Source organism: Capricornis sumatraensis, chromosome 10 (genome assembly GCF_032405125.1).
Source record: "Capricornis sumatraensis isolate serow.1 chromosome 10, serow.2, whole genome shotgun sequence".
Taxonomy (NCBI): Eukaryota; Metazoa; Chordata; class Mammalia; order Artiodactyla; family Bovidae; genus Capricornis; species Capricornis sumatraensis.
Window position 1 is genome coordinate 17891414 of NC_091078.1, and position 22678 is coordinate 17914091.

Below are 22678 nucleotides of genomic sequence, written 5' to 3' on the forward strand. Positions count from 1 at the left end.
AGCTGGTAAAGAATCTGTCTGCAATGCAGGAAACCTGGGTTCGATCCCTGGGTTGGGAAGATCCCCTGGAGAAGAGAAAGGCTCCCCACTCCAGTATTCTGGCCTGGAGAATTCCATGGACTGTACAGTCCATGGGGTCATGAGTCGGACACGACTGAGCGCCTTTCACTTTCACTTTCAGGTGACCCAATGGACACAGAGCCCCTGCAGAGCACCAGGTTATTGACATTTGAACAAAACTGCTTTCACATGACCTGCACAGACCCCAGTCCATTTGCTCTTAATTCAGCCTGTAAGAGCTGGGATTGCTCCCATTTTACAGATAAGAAGCTTGAGGCTAACAGGTGGATGAATGGCACAGAGGGGCACACTTGGGGAGTGAGGTGGCAGGACGCAGGGCAGGGCGGGGATGGGAGATCATTATCATCACTCCTCAAATCTAAAAGCCATGTAGCTGGGGCTGCCTGCCTCACAGTTGCACCAACCCAAAGACCATCGCTGGGACTGCAGCGGGCCACTGGCTGCCCAGAGGCCGTGACTGGCAGTGCACACGGCTTCCCTGCAGTGAGCAGGGCTCAGCCCACGGGTCAAAGATTTCCTCAGGGTGACATCTTCCCTCTGCCCCAGCCAGCAAATGACGGGCTTGATTTTTCCCCTCTGCTTGCTAACTATCTCTTTTCCTTAAACCCCACCATCCATTCCCATGGGCATTTCCTCAGGCCTGTGGATCTGAATAGCATCAAAAAGGAAAAAAAAAAAAAAAAGATTAAGAGAAAAGCCCTCACTTCTGTCAGCCACCAAGATGGATGGACACAGTCTGCTGATGAGAACAAACCATGTGAAGGAGGACATTATAGTTGGGAAGCACCGGGCAGGCTTCCAGCTTCTCTCCTGACCATGCAACCCCCAGCAGGACGCCCCAGGACAGGTGGGGTTGGGGACCAAAAGCCAGGCTCTGGACAGAGCCACCAGGGGCGCACCAGGGTATCAGCGACCCCCAGGTGCCAGGGTGGTGTGGAGCTGCCCTGTGGTCAGGGTGCAGGGCATCGATCCACTTGTGATGGAGATGAGGAAACCCGTTTTTATCTGTGACACTCTGGCCCAGCTTGTGAACACCAGGAATGGGGAGAGATGCTCTAAAAACACAATCTAAAACTCCACCCGAGCCAGCTGGCCAGATGTGAGGCCCATTTTACGATGGGAACACTTCCTTCCCTCTGCCATGCTGAGAGGCTCCGTGCTAAGCATCTCTTCTGGAAGAATTTAATTCCGAGCTCAGAGTCCAGGTAAAGAGGTTTCTTCGGGCAGGGAGGCCCCAAAATGAGCCTGTTTATCTCTGGCAGGCTCCGGGTAAGCCTCCTCTCCCCGAAAGCCATTAGGGCACTTTGAAATAAGTGCGGCAAATTAGTCACAAGCCGCGGCCGACTAGTTTGGGCTGGCCACCCAGTGGCTTCCGAGAGGCAGCTTTGCGTGGCCCCCACCTCAACAGCGTGGCAGAGGCAGCTGGGCTCCTGCGGGGCGAGAAAAAGCGATTCAAGCCTGGGGGTGGCAGCTTGAGGCAGCAAAGCATTACCTGGATCACAGGGGCATGAAATTAGCAGCAGTGAGCAGGCTAGAGCCAAGAATAGCTTGCCGTTGCAAACTTGCTGCCTTTGGACAGTGCAGAGCCAAGCTCTGTGTCCCAGATGCTGCTGGGGAGGCACCCTCACCCCGGCATTGGGTGGGGTTCCTCGGCAGGCCAAGAATGGAGCAGAGGGCCGGTATCCCCACAAAGATTCAGGTGGCGTTCTGTCTGCACGTTCTAAGGCCCCTGTTTGGGGCACTGGCCTCAGAAAGCTAAGGGGTTTGTGGCCCAAGGCCTGAATGAACAGGGAGGGCTGGCTGGGCAGGGCGGGAGGGGCAGTGCCTGTTTCTAAGGTCAGACAGGTGAGAGAAACAGAAGCGCAAATCCACCTAGGTGTGATGGGATACCAGGGACCCAAGGGCACAACAAAGCTGGGGTCAACAGGTGAGGTCCGGAAAGATGACCCAGCCACTCAGAGGAAAGAAGTCCCCATGAAACCCTTGCACGCTGTTCTCACATCAGCCGTGATGCTTGGCCTGAGCTGGCCTCAAGGCTGGCAGTTTCCAGGCCCAGAGTCCCTGGGGTTACTATCGCTCTTGCTCTTTTATAGCTTAGAAGGCCTTCCCAGACTGCGATCTTTTTGCACAGCTACTTTGGAATTCCTGCCAGAGGATAATAAGCAAAGTTCCTGAGGTTTTCTGGAAGGAGCCTCTCTGCCTTTCCTCCCTTCTGTGTAAAGCTCTCTGGGGCAAGAAGGTGCCCTTCCTCCACCAGAGCCGGCTTCTGGGAGACTTCTCCGCGAAGCCTCAGCATCCTCGTCTGCATTTGCTCTCTCCTGCGCTGCCGCTTCCTCCTTCTCTCCTGCCTAACATGCCCACTCAGGTCTCCTTTGGGCTAAGAAAAAAAAAAAACACCTCTTTGACTTCACTGTCCCCAGCTACTAGGCCCCTCCTTCTTTTCACTCCAAGCTCCCTAAAAAAGCAGCCTCTGCCCTCAGTCTGAACTCCTTATCACTCCTGGATGGCTCTACAGAAAGGGTCCCCTTTGCAGTCCACCCACATCCAAGGCCTGTTCTCAGCCCATGGGCTCCTGACACACATGCCACCCCTATAATGGGCTGAAAAGTGTCCCCCCAGATTCACAGTAACCCAGAACCGCAAGGTTTCCTTTGTGGCTCAGCTGGTAAAGAATTCGCCTACAATGCGGGAGACCTGGGTTCGATCCCTGGGATGCGAAGATCCCCTGGAGAAGGGAAAGGCTACCCACTCCAGTATTCTGGCCTGGAGAATTCCATGGACTATATAGTCCATGGGGCCAGTAAGACTGAGCGATTTTCACTTTCACAGAACCTCAGAGGTGACCTGATTTAGAAACAGGGTTTTATAGAAATATAATTAGTTAAGATGAGCTTATACTGGATAAGAGTGAGCCCTAAATCTAAGGACCAGTGTCCTTCCAAGAAGGAGAGGGTGCCTGGACAGACACACAGGGAGGGCGCCCAGGGAACGCAGAGGCCGAGACCAGAGCAGTGCTGCCAGAGGCCAAGGAGGTTCAAGGCTGACTGCGAGTCCTGAAACCTGGAAGAGGCAAGATTCTTCCAGAGTCTTTGTCGGGGGGAGGGGGCAGGGAGAGGGGCAGCATGGTCCTGCTGGCCCCTTGATTTTGACTTCTAGCCTCTAGAACCCTGAGGATGAAACTCCTGCTTGTTCCACGCCTCCTGGGTCGTGAGGCAGCCACAGGAACAGGAACCCCCCAACCTGGACTCATGGGCCAGCTCCCTGGCCTCCTGTCCTGCTCTCTCTGCCACTGGAGGGGCCTTGTTTCCTCCCTGCTGCGCTACAGCCCTGCCCGTTCCCCGGCCACGACAGCCCCACACATGCATCAGTTTCTGCCTCCAGAATACTTTCCACTGCCAGCTGGCCATCCTACCTGAGCCCAAGCTCCACCCTCCCCAACCACAGACCCTCAAGGCAAGCCCCCCTCCAAAGGCCCTCAAGGCAAGCCCCCCTCCAAAGGCCCTCACGGCAAGCCCCCCTCCAAAGGCCCTCAAGGCAAGCCCCCCTCCAAAGGCCCTCAAGGCAAGCCCCCCTCCAAAGGCCCTCAAGGCAAGCCCCCCTCCAAAGGCCCTCACGGCAAGCCCCCCTCCAAAGACCTTCAAGGCAAGCCCCCCTCCAAAGGCCCTCAAGGCAAGCCCCCCTCCAAAGGCCCTCAAGGCAAGCCCCCCTCCAAAGGCCCTCAAGGCAAGCCCCCCTCCAAAGGCCCTCAAGGCAAGCCCCCCTCCAAAGACCCTCAAGGCAAGCCCCCCTCCAAAGACCCAGGGTTCCTCCTCCTTTTCTGTCTTCCTCTCAAAGTTTGCTTGGTTTCCCTTTCACTCTCACCCCCGCGCCCTCATTTGCTGGTCCCCATATCCCCAGCAGCTGACTGTGGCTCATGCTCACTCCACCAGATCCCAGCTCCACCCATGTCTTTGCTCAGCTCCTTCTTCTGCCCACACCTCCTCACCCCCAATCCAAGCCCATCTGTCCCGTGTTTGTCTGCCTTTCAAGGTCCAGCAGCTGTGGACTCTTCCCCATGCAGCCCGGCCTCCTGGCCCCTCCTTGGACCTCTGCACGCACTGTCTCCTCCCTTTTGACCCTTTTTTAAGCTCCAGTTTGGTTATATGATGGCACATGGGGGTGAAGAAGGATAATGGGTGGTCTCATGTAGCAGGCTGAAGAGGGGTGTTTATTTCAGATGGTACTAGGGAGCTATGGATGGAGAAGGCAATGGCACCCCACTCCAGTACTCTTGCCTGGAAAATCCCATGGGCGGAGGAGCCTGGGACCAGTCCATAGTGTCGCAAAGAATTGGACACGACTGAGAGACTTCACTTTCACTTTTCACTTTCACGCACTGGAGAAGGAAATGGCAACCCACTCCAGTGTTCTTGCCTGGAGAATCCCAGGGATAGGGGAGCCTGGTGGGCTGCCGTCTATAGGGTCGCACAGAGTCGGACACGACTGAAGCGACTTAGCAGCAGCAGCAGCAGCAGGGAGCTATGGAAGGCCTCTGAACAGCAAAACCATATGGTCAGTGCTAGGTCTAGAGGGTCACCTGACAGGAGGTAGTGGAATGAATGGAGGGGCAGAAGCTGGTGGCAGGGGCTATGCATGTATCCACTCATTCATTCACTCAAGAAATGTTAAAGGCAGTCAATCTTTCAGAGCCCACTCATTTATGCAACAGGTAATGGCCGAGCACCCTCTGTTTGCCCAGCATGCGCTAGAGGCTGGGGTACTCTAGTTAGGGAGAAATAAAAAGAGTAAACAAGCTCTTTAAAGGACAGCAAATTGTAACAAATGCAATGAAAAGAAAAACCAAGTAAGGGGATAAAACAGGGCCTAATGCGGGGACTTATATTGGCGAGGGTAGTGAGACAGTAACATGTGAACAGAGACCCAAGGATAAGCTTGTGAAAGGTGAGGGGATGAATGAGGTTGGTGCATTCAAACAACTGAAAAACCAGGGTGATTCTGGAATCCAGGGAGTGAGGGAGAGAAGGGGGGACCAAACTGGCTGAGGCCAGAGTTTGGATGTGAGGTTCTAAGCCTTTGAGAAGTTGGGGACCAGCACCCACTCACCCACTCACCAAGCCCCACCATGCAGAGCTATTTCAAGTGTTCTTCATGTACTTAATCCCTCGACACTGCAGACAAGGACACTGAGGCTCAGAGAGGTCAGGTACTTGTCCAAAGTCACACAGCTCAGACCCAGTCCTTCGTCCCCTTACCTGGCCTCTCTATTTTGCCTTAAAGAAACCACTTCTGCAGCCTCCATGGAGAACTGATGGCAGGGGACACCCTGGGAGCCAGCGAGGCCGAGGCCATGGAGGGAAGAACTGGAGGGGTTAAGATGTTTCAGAGGTAGGCTGACTGTGGGGGTAGAAGGACAGAGGAAGACAAAGGGTAACCCCTCAGTTTCAGGCTTCAGCAACTCAACTGGGCAGGGAAGGACGTCTGCTCCAGTGTATTCTGTGCACTGGAATACACTGACCCTATGGTGAGAGTCCAGCCCCCTGAATGTGGGACCACGGCATCTAATCCTGCAAGGGTCTTCCTCCCGTGCCCTCTCCCCGTGAGTCCAGCACAGACAGGTCCTCTACACACACTTTTCCGTCAGCTCCTCACTCTGCTCATCTTTCTGAGCCCAGAAGTGATTCAGAGGGGATTTAGTTCAAGTTCCTGCTTTCATGGAACTGAGGTTTGGGTCAAGGAGACAGTCAGCAAACGCATAAGAAAATAAACAGGCAATATGTCAGGCAGTGTAAGTGTTATAAAGAGAAATCGAGCCAGTTAGGCACCGCTATAGCAGATCTCAGAACACTTGTAGGGGGAAGAACCACAGGGAGCGGCCAGTCCTGGGGTTGGCAAGAGATTGGCCTCGGGTCAAATCTGTCCAGCTTCCTTTTTTTGGGAAATACTGAAAAAGTCATGCTTGTTTGTTTATGAATTATCCACAGTGGCTTTCACTCTACAAGGGCAGAGCCAAGCAGCTGCCACAGAGATCCCGTGGCCCAAAAAGCCTGAAATATTTACCATCTAGCCCTTTGCAAAAAGTTTGCCAGCCTCAATCTAGTTTCTTAAGGAAACAAGAGCCCTAAGTCACCCAGCAAATTCGACAAAGAGTCAGAAACAACCCAGCCCTCCTGAACCCCAGGTCCTTCCACCAGGCAGGGTGAGCAGGGTAAATGGCAACATCACTTCTGCCAACCTTCCACTCTGCTTCCCGCCCCCCTTCACCTGGTCCCTGACCAGGGGCAAGCAGGCCTGGGATCTTCATCCTTTATGTGCTACCTACACACCCTCACTCCAAAATTCCTGCCTGGAAGATCCCATGGACGGAGGAGCCTGGCGGGCTACGGTCCATGGGGTGGCAAGATCGGACACGACTTGGCGATTCATCAATCCACCACCACCGCACACCCTCAGGCTAGAACCTTAGTCGGCAGGGAAAGGGCTCAGAAACAGACAGAACAAAAGGTCAGAGAAACTGGAAGCCTATAAGTCCACGCACAGTCTCCACGGGGTGAGAGCTGATTTGGGGCTCGGCCCCTGATGTTGCTTGGCCAGCCTGTCCTTCCTCGTCTGCTGCCGGACCATGTGGCCAGTGCGAGGAGGAAGAGGTCTTCCAAGGAAACTCCCCACCTACCCTCAGTTTCTGCAGCTCCCAGAGGGCTGACGTGCATCGGCCCCCAGGGCTGACCGCTGAGGGCAGGGACCAGGCCCTGCGGCATGTGTGTAACGTGGGGGTGGTGTGGCAGTGCTCCAGACTCTCTCTGTAGAAGGAAACCCAGGAGAACCACCAGGAGGAGGGAGTCCTTAGCAGCCTAGGTTGCAATTCCTCACCCAACATGACCTCTCCTCTACAGGGAGCCTGTTTCTCTTTTTGAGGTCCATGTGGGCAGAAACCATAGGCTGCTACACACCTCAGATGTGTGCACACACAAGTGTAGACACAGACAGGACTCCCAAGAGGACCACCCCCCAGTCCTTGCCGCCACCACATGCCCCTCCCAGGTGATGGCCCTGTAACAAAGGCGCCCACGACGACTGCAGTCTGTTTCTGCTCTCTGGATCCTTGGGATGATCCATCACATTAAGGAGACTCAAAGCCCTCGAATTTGTCGAGGAAATCGCCTCTAGATTCTAAGGATGAAAGAGGGAAGGAATAAAACCGAGGGGTAGCGATCAATAGCTTGGGAGGGCCAGGGTGCAGGGTGCCGGTGTGGAGAGGGGCCCTGAGCACACGGGGAGAAAACAAAAAGAGAAGTCGAGGCCATCGAAGGCACGAGTGACAGCATCTCAGGCTGGGCTTTTTCTCTCCCTCTGCAGGACATAGCAAGAGCTAAAAACAGAAGAAAAAGCCATCACAGTATATTTATTGGGAATGGCATGCTGGCTGGGTCTGCAGTTAGAATCAGAGGGTGGACAAGGGAATAAAAAAAATGACTCACTTTGGTTCTAATTTTAAAAAATGGTTTAGAGCAGCCATCCATGTTTGCCCAGGCTGTTGGGCAGTGCGAGGGGAGGGACCTGCCCTCTGCCTGGCAACCACTCGTCCATGCCCTGCGCAAGAAGCTTGGAGCCCCCCTCCCATTCTGCCTGACCCCCAGACTGCCCCTACTGTCTCCTTTTCTGGGATGACAGGGCTCAGGCAAAATCCTGCCTTAATACAGATGTGAGTTGCGCTAGGAGTAGACGGCAGGAGGGCCATGATCTATCTACATCCAGAGAGGCGCAAGCTTCTCAAGGAACAGCGTGTGGCACAGAGGAGACCTGGATGCCCAGCCCCCTGCCAGCTGGCTATGTCAGGAGCACCTGGCCCGCCCGGGAGAGGCAGCCAGCAGGGTGGAGCCTGAGAATCTGAGTGTCTGCCGAAGCGCCCCAGGAAATCTAACGCAGCCTCAGGTATCCCTGGGTTATAGTCCCTACCCTTGTCTGCACAGCCCTGTGGCATCAGCACGTCACTTACCGCTTCACTTTCCTTCCCTCTGGGGAAAACACATCCTTATGGCTGACTGTGAGGTCACAGGCAAACAGGTGAAGGGCTCTTCAAATAACAGGTTGCAACCCACTGACGGATATGAAATCCACTTGATAGGTCAGGACCAAAATTTTATTTCATTTTCTCTTTGGCTGCCTTCTCTGCTGTTCCTGAGGATGAACCATCTGCGGGCTTGGCTGGGACCCCTCCACTGCGCTCTGAGCCCAGGCCTTATCTGCTTGCGGGCCTCACCCAGCTCTGCTTCCTCATCTTCCTCAGCACCCATGGTCCCCTCTCCACTTGGCCCACTCACACAAGCATACACACTGCCTGCCATTTCCCCTGCATTAAAAACAAAACAAACCCAGAGAAATCCATACCCTCCTGACCACACATCCCCCTGTAACTCCCGCTCCAAACTTCCAAAAGGAGAGTTTCAGAGTAGAACACCTCGAGGTATTTCCCAGGTGTGCAGTCTCCCCAGTTCCTCCCCCATCCTCTCCCCCACCGCCTCAGGTCCAGCTTCTGCCCCTCCCTCATGACACTGCTCCCCAAGGCCATCATGGGCTCGTACCAAAGGTTAAATCCCAAAGCAAACTCTCCATCTTCAGCCTGGGTGGCTTATAAGCCATTTATAAAATCAGACCCATGATCTCTTGCTCCTCTTTGAAAACTACAATCAGAGATCTTCTTTTAAAAGTGTAGATGCTGCTTCGTGAAGCACTGTTTCCCTTACAGACAGGTAGGTTCTGCCAGGTGAGACGTGCACTGGAGTCAAAAGCAGTCTGAAAACATCTGGAAATGAGGCAGGAGGCAGATGGGCCCTCCCCCAACCCCACCCCCGGGGTAAAGTGATAAGGGATTCACTCCCTGAGGACCAAAGCTCCAAGACAGGGCAGGACAATTAAGGGAGGAGGCTGGCCCGGGCCACATATTTCTTATTCTTGAAGTCAGGGTACCTTCCTGACCACACAGGCACAGAAAGGCTCCTTGGAGGTCTAAAGGGGAGTGATATCTACTGATGCTAAGCTACCCACAACCTTTTCGATAGAATCCATCTTGGCTAAGAGAGGCGTGCACACACATGTGATGATCCTGAGATATACCAAATATGGACTGAAAGTGAAAGTGAAGTCGCTCAGTTGGGTCCGACTCTTTACAACCCCACAGACAGTAGCCTGCACCGGGCTCCTCCATCCATGGGATTTTCTAGGCAAGAATACTGGAGTGAGTTGCCATTTCCTTCACCAGGGAATCTTCCCGATCCAGGGATCGAACCCAGGTCTCCCGCATTGTAGACAGACGCTTTACTGTCTGAGCCACCAGGGAAGCCCAAATATGGACTGTGAACCAGGCAAACCAAAATGATTGGCCAAAGGACACCCAGAAGAAATGCCCCATAAAAGTAATTCAAACTGCCACCAGGGTGCGACTCTGGGACTCTCTCTCTCTCTGAGTCTGCCCATGTGTCTACCCACATGTACTGTGTACTCTTTCTTCCCCTAATAAACTCTTCACTTCCTTCACTACTTTCCAACTTTGTGGAAATTCTTTTCTGCAAAGATGAAGGGGCTGGGCCCTTGTCACTGACCACTGGTCTAGTGGCTAGGATCTGGTGCTCTCACCGCCACGACCCGGCCTCAATCCCTACCTGGGAACCCAAGCCCTGCTTCAAGCCACTGCAGGCTGAGACGACCCGAGATCAGAAAGGCAGCTTTGGGGCACAGGAAATAAGGGCATGGACAACGCAGGTTCAGATGGCCTGGCTTGAGTAACAGTTGTCACTGACTGTGCTTGGGAACAAATCACTTGTATTTTTCGAGCCTTGGTTTCCTTCTCTGTAAAATGGGCATAATAATACCCTGAGGGCTATAAGGACCAAGAGAGACAAAGAAAAGAAAACCTCTGGTACACAGTAGGTTGTTTAATAAATCTCATGGAATTAATAAACAAACCAGGGCTGTTAGTGCAGTGGCTGGCACAGGGTGAGAGTTTGGTAAAGGTGGTGAATATTATAAGGATTCGGCCCAGTCCGCACACTGCAGATGCCTCACAGGAGACGCTCAGTAAACACCAGGCTTCCCTCCCAGCAATAATATCCTGAGCACTCTGTAGAGACTGCAGGTGGGTCTGCGTGCAAAAGACCCAGAAGCCACGGAGCATGACCCCAAGCCACATAGTGAGGGAGGGCACCACTAAAACTGGAGCTGAATAAAGTCCTGTCACCCTCCTGGGCTCCTCCCAACTCCCCTGCAGGGGACAGACAGACCCAGCTTCCTCCTAGGCACTGAGCATTTACCGAAGAAATGACCCGTGGCTCTGAAACTCCAGGAGCAGGTCACAGCCCACTGGCGGGTCCTCACAGAGGCAGCCGTGCAGGAGAGGGGAGACCAGGACCACCTCCCCTGAACGGTGGGCCTCCATCCTCATGGCCCCCCTGCTCTTGCCCGTGTCACCCCAGGTGCTAGGACGTCCACCTCAGGACCCAGTCGGCCCTACTGCTCCTCTTCCAGGAGGCTGGCAAGTGAGGAGTAAGAGGAGGGCGGCTATGGAGCCCCCCAACTCACACTAAGCGCGTGACCAGAGGAAGGGCTGAAGCCTCTTCCCCAGGTTGTCAGGCCCTGGGGGAATGGCAGAGGCACGCTGAGGAATTAATCGAGCCTGAAGTGTTTAGGTCAAAGGAATACCAGAACTCCCGTTCAGTGAAACTGAGCAGGACCCTGTAGAGCTTCTGAGCACGGGAGCCTTTCTGTCCTTTCTTCTTGTAGGGAACAGACTCCAGCTTCCAAAGGGCAGATTCCAACAGCTGCTAATCTGGGAAGCTATACAGAGATAAGGGAAGGGCAGCCAAGAAAAAACAGTGCAGCCTTGGGGCTGGGTTCTGGTTCCACTCATGGGATATACAATATCTCTGAGATCTTTACAGAATCAAAACCCCCAACAAATGGAATTAGCATTCTTCACTGCACAGAAGACGACCTGAGGCCAGATTAAAGGCGTGCAGGCCCTGCACACACACACACACTCCTCTTATCAGCAACCCCACTCTTGAACTATTGCTACAAAACTCCTCACCAAATTCTCCCATGTAGGGACACATAATATTTTGGGGCAGGAGCCTGCTGTGTCTCCCTTTGCCCGGCAAAGCAGCAAAGCTATTCTTCTCTACTTCACCCCAAACTCTGTCTCCCAGATTTGATTCAGCACCGGTGCATAGAAGCTGAGCTTTCAGCACCATCATTTCTGTTTGGAAGGGTCCCAGTGAGGACCCCACTCTCTCTGAAGAAGCCCAGGTCAAGGAAAGCCATTCCTTGGACTTCCAGCAGGGAGCCTACTTTCAACCTCCCCTCCACTGCCAGCTTTGACAACCTGCACTGTAGGAGGTCCTTTCAGAGGGCTCACTTACATCTCTCATGAGGTAGCCTAAGCCTGTCTGATGGATGATCTGGTAGAGGCTGCTCCTTACCCTCACCTGTTAACCCTTCTCTTAGATCATGTGGCTGCACATTTAGCCTCACCCAGAAAGCTTTAGAATACTTGTGTCCAGGCCCCTCCTTCAGTGTTACCAGAATTGGATGGGTGGGGCAGGCAGGTAGGTTTCACAGCTCACTGGGTGATTCTAGTGGGTAGCCAGAACCGAGGACACCAGGGGAGATGGAGAGTCCAGAGCATGTTGCTTACCAGCACAGGCTCTTGCTAACTTCCAGACTGGTCCATAGCCCAGTTCTGTCACTTGGGAGTCAGCGACCTTGGGTCACTAGCTCCAAATCTGTGAGCCTCAGCTTCTCCATCTGAAAACTGGGCATAGCACCTAACTCACCAGGTCATCCTGCAGACGAAATATTAGTAAGATGGTGGGTCCACTGGTGCCGGGCACAGGCTGCGTGGTGGGGACTCTGTAAAACCAACAAGTCATAACCAAGGCATCTGATAATGTGTCCTTCTCTAAACTAGTTCATCCTGGTTGCTCTGAACCCTCCTCCTTGGACTGGGATGCCTGCCCTTTGCTGTAAGAATAGCTCCCCAGTCATGCTATCCTGCCCCGTTGGGTGGGGCTGAGGGGTTGGGTGAGGACAAAGCTACCATAAGTGGGAAGATGCTCAAGATCCCCACCTGCTAAATCAGATCAACCTGGGTCCCTTCCCGAGGCAGGAACCCCACTTCATGTCTCTGCCCACCACCTGAAACATCAGAACTCCTTCGGTGGTGACCACTGTGACCTCCAGACCTTCTGCTCCCTTGCAAAGCCCTCTTTTGGACTGGGGTCACGAGGCTTTCCTCCCCAGTCATATAATAACTAATGTAACGAATATTTATCATGTGCAACTCTTTGCTGGGAACACAGGGACATACAGTCAGAGACCTGATTTCACTACCCCTGAGGAGCAAACGGTCTGTGGAAAGTGTGCTGTCACCATGGAAGACAACACTTCCCACCTCACAGGGTGCAGTGGGGTCAAACGAGCTAATGCAAAGTGCTGAGAGCATGGCTCCCCAGAATAAGTGGTCAGGACCAGCAGCTGTGGGGTGAGGGCCTGAGGGGGAAGTGCACTGGAGGCTGGGGATGCCAATGAGGAGCCCATAGCTCAGACGGCTGGCAGCAGGGGAGGTTCCCAAGAGTCAGAGATGCACCCACCTCCTGCCCCACTCCTTAGGACTGGGCCACTGGGGCCCACTCTGGTCAGCCGATGGATGGGACAGCTGTAGACTGCCAGGCCCGGGTTCTGGCCCTGCTGACACCAACTCAGACTGTGGGTCCCACCCATGACCTGGCTGTGTCCACAGCCCCCTCAGAAAGGAGCCCTGGGTGTGTGGGGAGGGGCCATGGCAGCCTCATGACAGAGAATGACCAGGGGAAAACGTCACCACTGTCCTCTCTGTGTCAGAAAGGGGGTGTGTGGCCGACGGACAGTCCCTGGCCAAGCAGCAGTCTACAGGCTTGCAGGAAAGGCCGAGGGGAGGGCAAGGACGCCCCACAGGATCAGGGATGGTTTAAAAACCCCAGAGCCAAGGGAGGACTGGGGCCAGGGTGGAGAAAGTGGGGGGTTGGGGAGGGATCAGCTGACACCTTGGAAACTGGGTCCAGAATCCAGGAGTAGAGCTAAGGGCCCTGGGCTTCCTGGGTAGAAAGGAGACCAGACCAGGGTCAGGCTCTCCATAGGAAGAAAGACAGGGTTTGGCCCAATCCAGGTGTGGGTCGGCCCCTGTCTCCACAACAGTCCCCTTTGCACCACCCTCTGAACATGACAAATGTTGCAGTCATCTATCCGCCTAAGTTCTCCGTAAAATTGTTTATAACCCTTCTAGCTATCTGATTAGGGGCAGGCTATCGAACCTCTTTGAGCCGTTAGCTTTTTTGTCTGAAAAAAAAAAAAAAAAACAGGGTTAACAAGAGACACCGTGTTTAACACCCTTGCTAGCATGGTGGGCCTACAGTCAGGCTCAGAATATGGCAGTCATCGTGGTTCCCCCAGCATCAGATTTTCCTGTCAATTCTTCCTTGTTTACGCTCTAATTTTTTTTGGCTCTGGGCCCACATTCTTGTGGTGAGTTTATTCAAAGTTCTTATTCCAGAGAATGGAGACAAGGGGACAGGTGAGCAGAAAGCTTTCTAAACCATCCCAAGGCTGCTCCAGGCCGAAGGAAATGAGCCTGAGAAGGCAGGTGACCTTGAAAGTACATAATTTGGGCAGTGGGGGTTGGGGGGGGGGAGGCAGTCTGTGCAAAATTCCTATAGAGTCAAACTCCCCACCCAAAGGTATCCATCCCTGGCAAATACAAAGGAACCTACAGAGAAAACACAGCAGCCAGACCCACAGCTAACTGAGCTGCAGGGGGGCTGAAGGCGGATGTCTGACTCTTCCGGCTCCCTCCCCAAGACGTAGCCCTCAGGTGACAGCACAGACCAATCACCTCTCACAGGGAAATCAGGAAGAGAGGGGAAAAGAACTGGGGAGGAGGGTGGCAGAAATGAGGAATTAGGCAAAGAAAAATGGTCCACAAAATGCAGAAACACCCCAGCATGCTTGCTTCCCAAACCCGGCCCATGAATCGAAGGGTGACAGGTCTCTCATCTCTGATGCCAGGAGCCAGGAGCTCCGGGCAGCCGCTGGTACTGCATCTGCACCTGCCAGCACTTGGAAAGAGGCAATAAAGCACAGTAGCAGGGCCTGGAATGCTAAGTGCCTGCAGCTGGGAAAAGACTGCCTTGCAGCCAGAGCGGCTCACGGCACATGGCCACCGGGCAAGGGCAGGCTCCCAGACATGGGACTGCATGTCCTCCCCAACCGGGCCACCAGGCAGAGGGGGAGGCGGGACAGGTGCACATGGAACCAGCCCTGGGGGCTGCCCGAGGCCGGGTGCTGGCCCAGGCAGACGGGGATCTTCTGGATGAAGCCCAAGTGGGCTGGCTGATTTACCGAGGCTGGCAGAAAGCTGGGACGCTTGAGTCACTGGTAAATAAAAGTGGATCATAAAGCACCCCGGCTAAGCCAGCCGTCTGGAAATACACCAGGGGCACATGCAGCTCAGAGTGTGGGCCCCATCGCTCGAATGATAATAATAATAATGTTTATATGGCACTCACAGCAGTGGTACCAGACTCTAAGTGCTGTGTGTGCATGTTAATTTACTTAATCCTCATAACAACCCTAAGAAGCTGGTGGGGGTATAATCCTCCTGTTACATACTGCAAGATGAGCACTGAGACGCCAGGGAGCTAAGAACAGAGGTAGGGTTTGAACCCACACAGTCTGTTTCTAGAACCCCTGCCCTAGCTCCACCATGCCTGCCAGTCACCAGGGTGGCATGTTAGCAACTCCTGACTCAGCCAGTCCAGGGGCTTGAGACTGCCTCACCAACACGCTCCCAGTGAAGCCTGGTTCCAAGACCACACCTAGAGCAGGACGCTCTAAATTACTACATTACATTCCTGTGACAGCCCTTCAGCAGCGAAATGAGTTTATACTGGCTGCTCTGGTCCCTAGAAGCATCTATGAATTCCTCAGTTAACAGACAGAGGCACTCGCAGGGTGTCAGAATCTAGGGGCTGGGGCTGGAGGAGATGTGAAGTCTTAAAATTCCCATGTCCACTTCATCTCTGCCTGATTCAATCAGAATGTCAGGGGAGGGGCCCAGACTGGAATTTTTGAAAAAGCTCCCTGGGTGACCATGTAACTGGAAAGACAGACAAGAGGGAAGCCTCAGTTAATGTCAGACTCATCGAAAGTTCCACGGGGTTAGGTCAGGGATCTCAAACGTACTTTCAGAAGAGGGTTGGTGAGCCAACTCCCAGGCCAGTTGAGGGGTATGGCTGGGTCAGCTAGGGTATCCTGTTCCTGTTCCCTGGGGCAGCCCTAGAGGCGACAGGTGGCAGCTGGCAAGCCCCAGTCTGGCTTGCCTTCGGAGACACCCTACTTCCCCCATTCATGAGCTTTCAAGAGAGAACAGACACTGCTCTGGATCAGTTGTGGAAACTGAGGCTCTTTCAACCATACTTCAACAAAATAATTTTTTAAAAGAATTCTCAAATGCTCTGGCTATTTCCCAAGTAAGGTTACTGACAATTTTTATACTAAACCAAAGTATAATAAAACATTAATTTATGAGAGGAAAAAAAAAACCCTATCCTTGACAGCTCCTCTTAGGAATTTTCCATCCATTGACCTCTCGCTTTGCTCCCTGGCCATAAATCCCCTCTTGTCCTTGCAGTGCTGCTGCTAAGTTGCTTCAGTCGTGTCTGACTCTGGGCGACCCCATAGATGGCAGCCCACCAGGCTCCCCCATCCCTGGGATTCTCCAGGCAAGAATACTGGAGTGGGTTGCCATTTCCTTCTCCAATGCATGAAAGTGAAAAGTGAAAGTGAAGTCGCTCAGTCTTGTCCAACTCTTAGCGACCCCATGGACTGCAGCCCACCAGGCTCCTCCGTCCATGGGATTTTCCAGGCAAGAGAACTGGAGTGGGGTGCCATTGCCTTCTCCGGTCCTTGCAGTAGGTGAGCCCAGTCTCTCTCCCTTACTGCAACAGTCTTGAGTAAAGGCTTTCTTACTGCTTTAACAAGTGGCAGAATTATTTTTTCTTTAACACTCGCCCTGCTTGAGGGAGAAGTTAGCCCACAAAGTGAGCAGCCCCAGGTGGCAAGGGTATACCCGATGCCACTGTCAACCAAACTGAGACTCCTCACCTTGACATTAAAGTCCCGAGCAAGGACTTCAAGGCCAAGGCAATAAAATCAAGCCTTATCTGTCTCTTACGTGTGCGGGTGCCCCACATTCGGGAAAACTAGACGGTTCACTGTTCCTCAGAGATGACTGAACTTTCCTCCCATCCTACCACAGCTCAGACTTTGCCTTCCACCTGGAATGTCTCCTCCCCATTCTTCTAAGTTGTAGAGATCTCTCCCTTTATGACAAGACTACTTATCCCCATTCTTCGATTGCCCCTGTCTTCCACAACTACACAAACTCTCATCTGAGCTGGGTACATGGTTCTCTGGAATAAAGACTATGCTTAAAGACTATATTTCCCAGCCTCCTTTGAGGTGCATGTGGTCACATGACTGCATTATGGCCAATACAATATGAGCAGAAGCCATGTGCTTAATTCCCAGAGTGTTTATGTTCTTACGCCTCTCCTCCTCTTCCTATGTGATGTAATGGCAAGAACTCCTACAGCCATCTTGGGCTATGAAGTGATCTTGAACATGGAAGCTACAGATGGTGGAGCAGCTAGGTTCCTGACAACATGGAATATCATGCCAGCATTGGGCTGGCCCCTCCAGGCTTGCACATGAGAGAAAATGACCTTCCTTCCATCTTGTGGTAGCCACTGCTCTTTTGGAATTTTCTGCAAGTCATAGCTGAACTTGATGCTATTAGAGTCACCCTTTCAAACCCATGGAGGCATAGACTCAGGATTTTGGGGTCAATTACTATACCACACTACACAGACTCATCATTTGCATCTCCTCCCCAAGTTAAATACTAAGCAATGTGAAGGCTGGGACGGTGTCTTATCCAATTCCATGTTATCCTGCCATGTGAAACAAAAGGCCTCATACATAACACAGAGCATGTCTCAGGGCTGAAATGAATTCCGTCTACGTACTACACTCTACACAGCCTCCCAACTTGCATCCATACTCGCAACATGCGACAAGCCTTCCTGGAAGGGTGCACCCAAGTGAACTCAGCCTTTGTCCCTTCCAGGAAGCTTGTTCCCCACTGACCTCCAACCCCCTGGGAGAAGCTCGCCTTACCAGGATATCTGAGTCCTTAGGCTCCTCCCCAGTGGCTGGGCTGGAGCAGTTGCTGAGTTTGAATATCCAGTACTCCTGGGCCGTGACAAAGAAGTTCCATGGCAGCAGGCTGCCGATGCCCAAGCTGAAGAAGATGATGTAGGTACCATTGTAGCGGTCCTCGGGCCTCTGCAGGCTGGGTGGCGGGCAGTCCAGCAGCTTCTCAAGCAGTGCTTCTTGGTCAGCTTGGAGGGAGCTGCTTGCAGTTCTGTAGGTGGAATTGGAGGTATGACGAAAGTCATCTTCTGAGATGATGGCCACTGTTGGAGCAGAGAGACAGGGTAGGTGATCAGAAGCTGAGATCAGGTACAGCTGGAGACTCACCCATCTTACAGAGCTGATTCTGCCCCTACCTGGGGATCTGTGGAGTCATCAAAGTGTGATTAGAGAGCTCCAGGTTTAATTATTAGGGGCAAAGACAAGATGTCAGCATTGTAAGTGACCTCAGGATGCCCCCAAACTATACAGAGGCCACATGGTAGCAGACAGGTTGGCTGGGAGTAAGGCAATGTGGCATAGTGGGGCCTGTAGCAGTCAGTCCAGAAGGCCAAACCTGGTCTCAAGGCATTCAAATTTCTAAGCAGCCACAACAAAAAGAATTAGGCCCCTCGATGAGCCAAGAATGCTCTCTAAACTCTTTTCAACTTTGTGGGAGAAAATTAAGGAGGAGGAAATTGTGTAGAATATGGTACTGTCTGTACATAAGAAGCACAGATCAGGTCGGTGAGGAGGGGAGATACACACATATGTAAGTATCCCCTCTGGAAGGATACACAAGGAATTTCAAACAGTGGTTGCCTCTGAGGAGCGAGGCTGGGGACTTCACTGCATGTTCTTTGGTGCCTCTTGAATTTTGAACTTTGTGAGTGTATTGTCTGTTCAAAAATAAAAATTATAAATAAAAATAAAGGCATTCAAATAACATTAAAAAAAAATAAACCTCATAGTGTCTAGAGCTGCCCCCAGAAGCTGGTTTGAAACATCTAATAGTCTACTCCCTCGTTTCATTGTGGGAAAACTGAGGTCCAAAGAACAGGTCACAGACCAGGCAAATGGCCAAGCCTGGGTTTGCAGCTCCTGCCTGGGCCCCCACCTCTGTTCATTACATCCCACCACGAGACAGCAACTCCCCATCTGCAGTAGCAGCTAAACCAAACTAAAGATTCTGGGTTGCCAGTAACAATTGTGTACACGGCCTCGGGCAAGGCACCAAGTTCTGAGCGTCACTTTCCCCATCTGCAAACCCGGGGAAGCCTTTTTACAATGGTTATTGTAAATTGCAACTGGCTGGCAATGCTGATAAGTGTCAGCATCTTCCCTGCCATCCTGGGCTTGTCAGCTGGCTGGCTGGCTGTGGAGTTTGGCTGCAAGGTAGCATGCCTACTTCTATGCTCTATATAGCACCTAGGCTGTGGCAGCAGCTTGATAAATGGGAAAAATTTCCATAAAACTGAGGATGGGACAGTCTGTAGTCCCTTCTGCAATAAATAAATCAGTGCATCTAGGCTCACATAGGAGGCTGAGCCTTAACTCAGCATTAAGCCAGACCAGGAGAAATGCGAACACTCTGTCACAGAGGTATAGTATAGGGCCTTATCTGCTATTTCAGGAGAGCCACACAATATTTCTCAGAATTAGGCAGGAATTATTGCTTCCTTTTTATCAGATGCAAAGAACGAGGATGTAAAGTTTGTCCCACATTGACTTGTCCCACATTCAAACAGTGAGAATTCCCAATAGTTAAATCCAGCACTGGGGCATGTCCAGGTCTGTACCTGGCACTTGAGGCTGACAACAGCCCAATATGTTAGGTGCTACTCTAAGACCCATTTCACAGGCGAAGAGTGAGGCTCAGAGAGGTTGAGTAATTTGCCCAAAGTCATGCAGCTAACAAATGGGAAAAGTGAGGTTACTCAGCCAATCAGTCTGAGGGCCATGTGGATTCCTTGGCCTCCCCGGGAGGAAGGTGGTTGGCAATGTGCACTCTTGTCTACTGGCTCCAAGTACAGACCTTCTGGAAGAATTCCTGGTCAGTGAGCTGTGAACCGAGGCGAAGGCAGCCCTGCAGGGCACCCTTATCAGTACCTGCTGAATGAATGGGTTCTGAACAGCCAGGATATGTACCCCTACTGGGGCAGCACGTACCCTGCAGCAGGCAGGCAGGAGGCGGCCGGAAGCCCAGAGCATCTATGTCAGCAAGCCTATTTTAAACTCCCCTGGTTGAGCAGAGCCTTTTCCCAGCTTTGGTTCACAGGGAGCTCAGCACTAACAAACTAACCAGACAGCGTGGCCATGCGTGCACACACACGTGCACACACACACACATACAGTTTCTATATTAGTGTTTAAAAATGTAAAAATTATGACCCATATAGGACAACAGACAACGGGCAAGTGGTCCTTTCCAGATGCTCAAACTCCAGGGGTAGGTGCCGGGGCTAACGTTCAGTCACTCAGGCCACACTCGGCTGGAGTCCATTCTCAGCTCCAGGGGCCTATTTGTCCAGGACCATTCGGCCTTGACCAAGCTTCTGAAAGAGCCAGGAATTTTCTCTCACTCAGGTCACAGGCTGGGGCACTGGAGTGAGCAAAGTCTTATTACTCTTTATGAAAGCTAGCAGCTGGCTTTGGATTAAAAAAGAAGAAAGGCAAGGAAGAGTCCTGGCATCCCCGGGGCCGGGCTGGCGATGCCCTGGGGTGTGTTCCTCAGGCACCTGTAGGAATCCGCAGCGCTCAGCCCTGCTCCTGTCCTGGTTGACTTGGGGCAAGGGGTAGACCCTGCTCAACGCAGCAGAAACTCGTCGAGGCTGGGGCCACCGCAGACCATCTTCCAGGTCTGGGCGCTGGTTCCCAGGAAGTTTTTGACTGACTCTTAAGTCAATCTCGCCTTTGTGCCTCGATTTCCTCACCTGTGAAATGGGGGCAAGGGGCTGGGGAGGCTACCCTATGGGAAAGCACTGTGGGAAACACAGGGCGCCAGGCAGAGGCCACGGCAGAATTTGCCTTGAGGTCGGGGACACCCCCAGACTCAGGCGCCCCAATTTGGGCTCTCAGCCACCTTCTGGATACTTTGGGCTAACTTGTCCATACCCAGGCCCCCCACATCCAAACGGTGAGGTCTGATCTCAGGAAGTTCATGAGGGGGCGGGAAGAGAATCTGGAGGAGAACGCAGACCCAGGAGGAGGGAACGTGAGAGGAAAGGGAGAGGCGAGAGCAAGGAAGGAAGGGAATGGACGCCGGGGAAGGGGGGTCAGAGCGAGAGGCGTCGCACCGAGCTGGAGGCTGGGTCGGGGTTCTGAGGCTCCAGGGGAGCACCCCCGGGAGGGCCGCGGGGTTGGGGAGGGGGGAGGCCGCCCCCAGCGAGAGCCCGGGGAGCCACCAGGAGCCTGAAGAGCTGGGCTGGGGCCAGGCCCGCGCCCGACCGCCGGCCCGCACTTACTGTCGCCGTCGCTCGCCGCCACCGCCGCTGCCTCCCCGGCTGCCGCGGCCACTGCGACTCGGGGCTCGGCCGGCCCTGAGGCCGGGCTCCGCCTCCAGGCCCCGCCCCCTGCCCCACCCCCGCCGGCGCTTCCGGGTTTGCAAACGGGCCTCCTTTCGCGGCTCCGCGCGCAGTTACGCGGGCGGCATGCTGTGGGCACGCGCCCATTTCACAGGTGGAGGGAGTGAGGCGCCGGCCGCCAGGTGCACCGCCCAGGCTAGCGCGCAAGTGCGCAGTGAGTCGGCTCCCGGTGCTTCCGCCGCTGCTTCCCCACCGTGGAGCCCGACCACCCCGTCAGCTCCCAGAGCCCTGCTCCCCAGGACTCGAAGAGCTCTCCACCCGCCGCACCCCCGCCCCCGCCCAGGCAGTGGCGGAGTCGCACCTGCACCTCTCTGATCCCCTACTGTTCCCCGCACCCGCGGGAACCCTCCCGGGAGCCAGCGCCTTCCAGAAGCTCACTAGCTGAGGCAGGGGAGTAGCTAGTCCTCAGGACCACTCCGACCCTACCAGGCCCTCCCACCGGCCGCCAGAACTTCCTGTCTAAATTACCGCCCAAGGCAGTCACCGTCTCTCTGCTTTGACCTGACGTCTACGCTCATTATTGTCACATGCCCGGAGGGGCCGGAGTTGCCCTGTGCCCCTCTCACGGACCTGAGAAAGCTGGGCTTGTGGGAAGCCCCGACGGAAGTGTGATGTAACGCTAGCTCTGTCTGGTTCTAAAACAGTTGAGAGTCCGCTGACCCCACAGCGGTGGGTCAGCGCTGGGTGCTCTCAGGGCCGCGGGGAGGTGGCAGCCTTGTTTCATGGTGAGGCTGGCAGAACACTGTGCGTCCTTCATTAAGCAGACCTACCATGTGCCCGGCCCTGCAGTGGGGCCTGTGGTGTGTTAGGATCAGAAATATCTGATCTGGTCCCTGGTTCCTGATAGAATGTTTCTAAAACCCATAGAATTTCCTGAGTGATGGGGGTGATTTTTTTTGTTATTCAAGCCCATTTAAGCCACACCTGAATTTATGCTAATGAGGTGGGCGTGGTGGGCCCCAGATAGCTTCTGGTTGAGGGCTGGTGGAACCCACCCTGGGGATTAGAAGGTTGGAACTTTCAGCTCCATGCCCTGCCTCCAGGGAGGGGAGAGGAGCTGGTGATGACCTAACCATCCATGACCAATGAGTTAATTAACCATGCCTACATAATGAACCTCCATAAAACCCCTAAATGATCAAGTTCAGAGAACTTCTGGGGTGGCAAACACATCCACCTTCAGGGAGGGTGGCACACCCCAACTCCATGGGGACAGAAACTTGGGACCTGGTATCTTGTTCATTTTGTACCCTTTATATAAAATAAACCAGTGATAGTAAGTTTTTTCCTGAATTCTGTAGGCCATCCTAGCAAATTATTCAAACTGGAGGGAGTGTGTGGGAACCCCTGATTTTGTCACCAAGTTGGACAAAAGTTTGGGCACCCTGGGTACTCTATACCTACGGCTGGAGTTTGAAGTTGAAGTAGGGGCAGCCTTTGTGTGGGATCTGTAGCTCCAGATAGTGTCAGAACTGAATTGTTGGGTCCCCAGCTGGTGTCCAGAGAGTTGGAGAATTTGTTGGAGTATACATGTAAAAAAGAAACCCACCGCATCTGTTGTCAGAAGTGTTGAGAGAGTAAAAACAGTGCGAAGACCCAAGGGTGGAAAGGGCTGGGGTCTTGCTTGGGAGGAGCTTGCACTCTCCCCGGGGGACAGGCCAGAAGGGGCAGAGGACGTCAGAAGCCCTGCAACCTACAGCTGACTTGAGGGCAGACTGATTTCAGGACCAAGGGGT

The 22678-nt window shown here is 53.5% G+C and overlaps 1 protein-coding gene across 1 annotated transcript in view; it reads right to left on the bottom strand.

Moving 5' to 3' along the window:
- SLC29A3 (solute carrier family 29 member 3) overlaps window positions 1-19676 on the bottom strand; it is a 42875-nt gene extending 23199 nt beyond the window's left edge. Inside the window, exons 1-2 of the mRNA XM_068982318.1 lie at window positions 19661-19676; window positions 17344-17642 (exon numbers count right to left, since the gene is read on the bottom strand). Coding sequence (XP_068838419.1) covers window positions 17344-17642; window positions 19661-19676 — 315 coding nt within the window. The remainder of the gene's footprint in view (window positions 1-17343; window positions 17643-19660) is intronic.
- Window positions 19677-22678: the final 3002 nt, after the last annotated feature.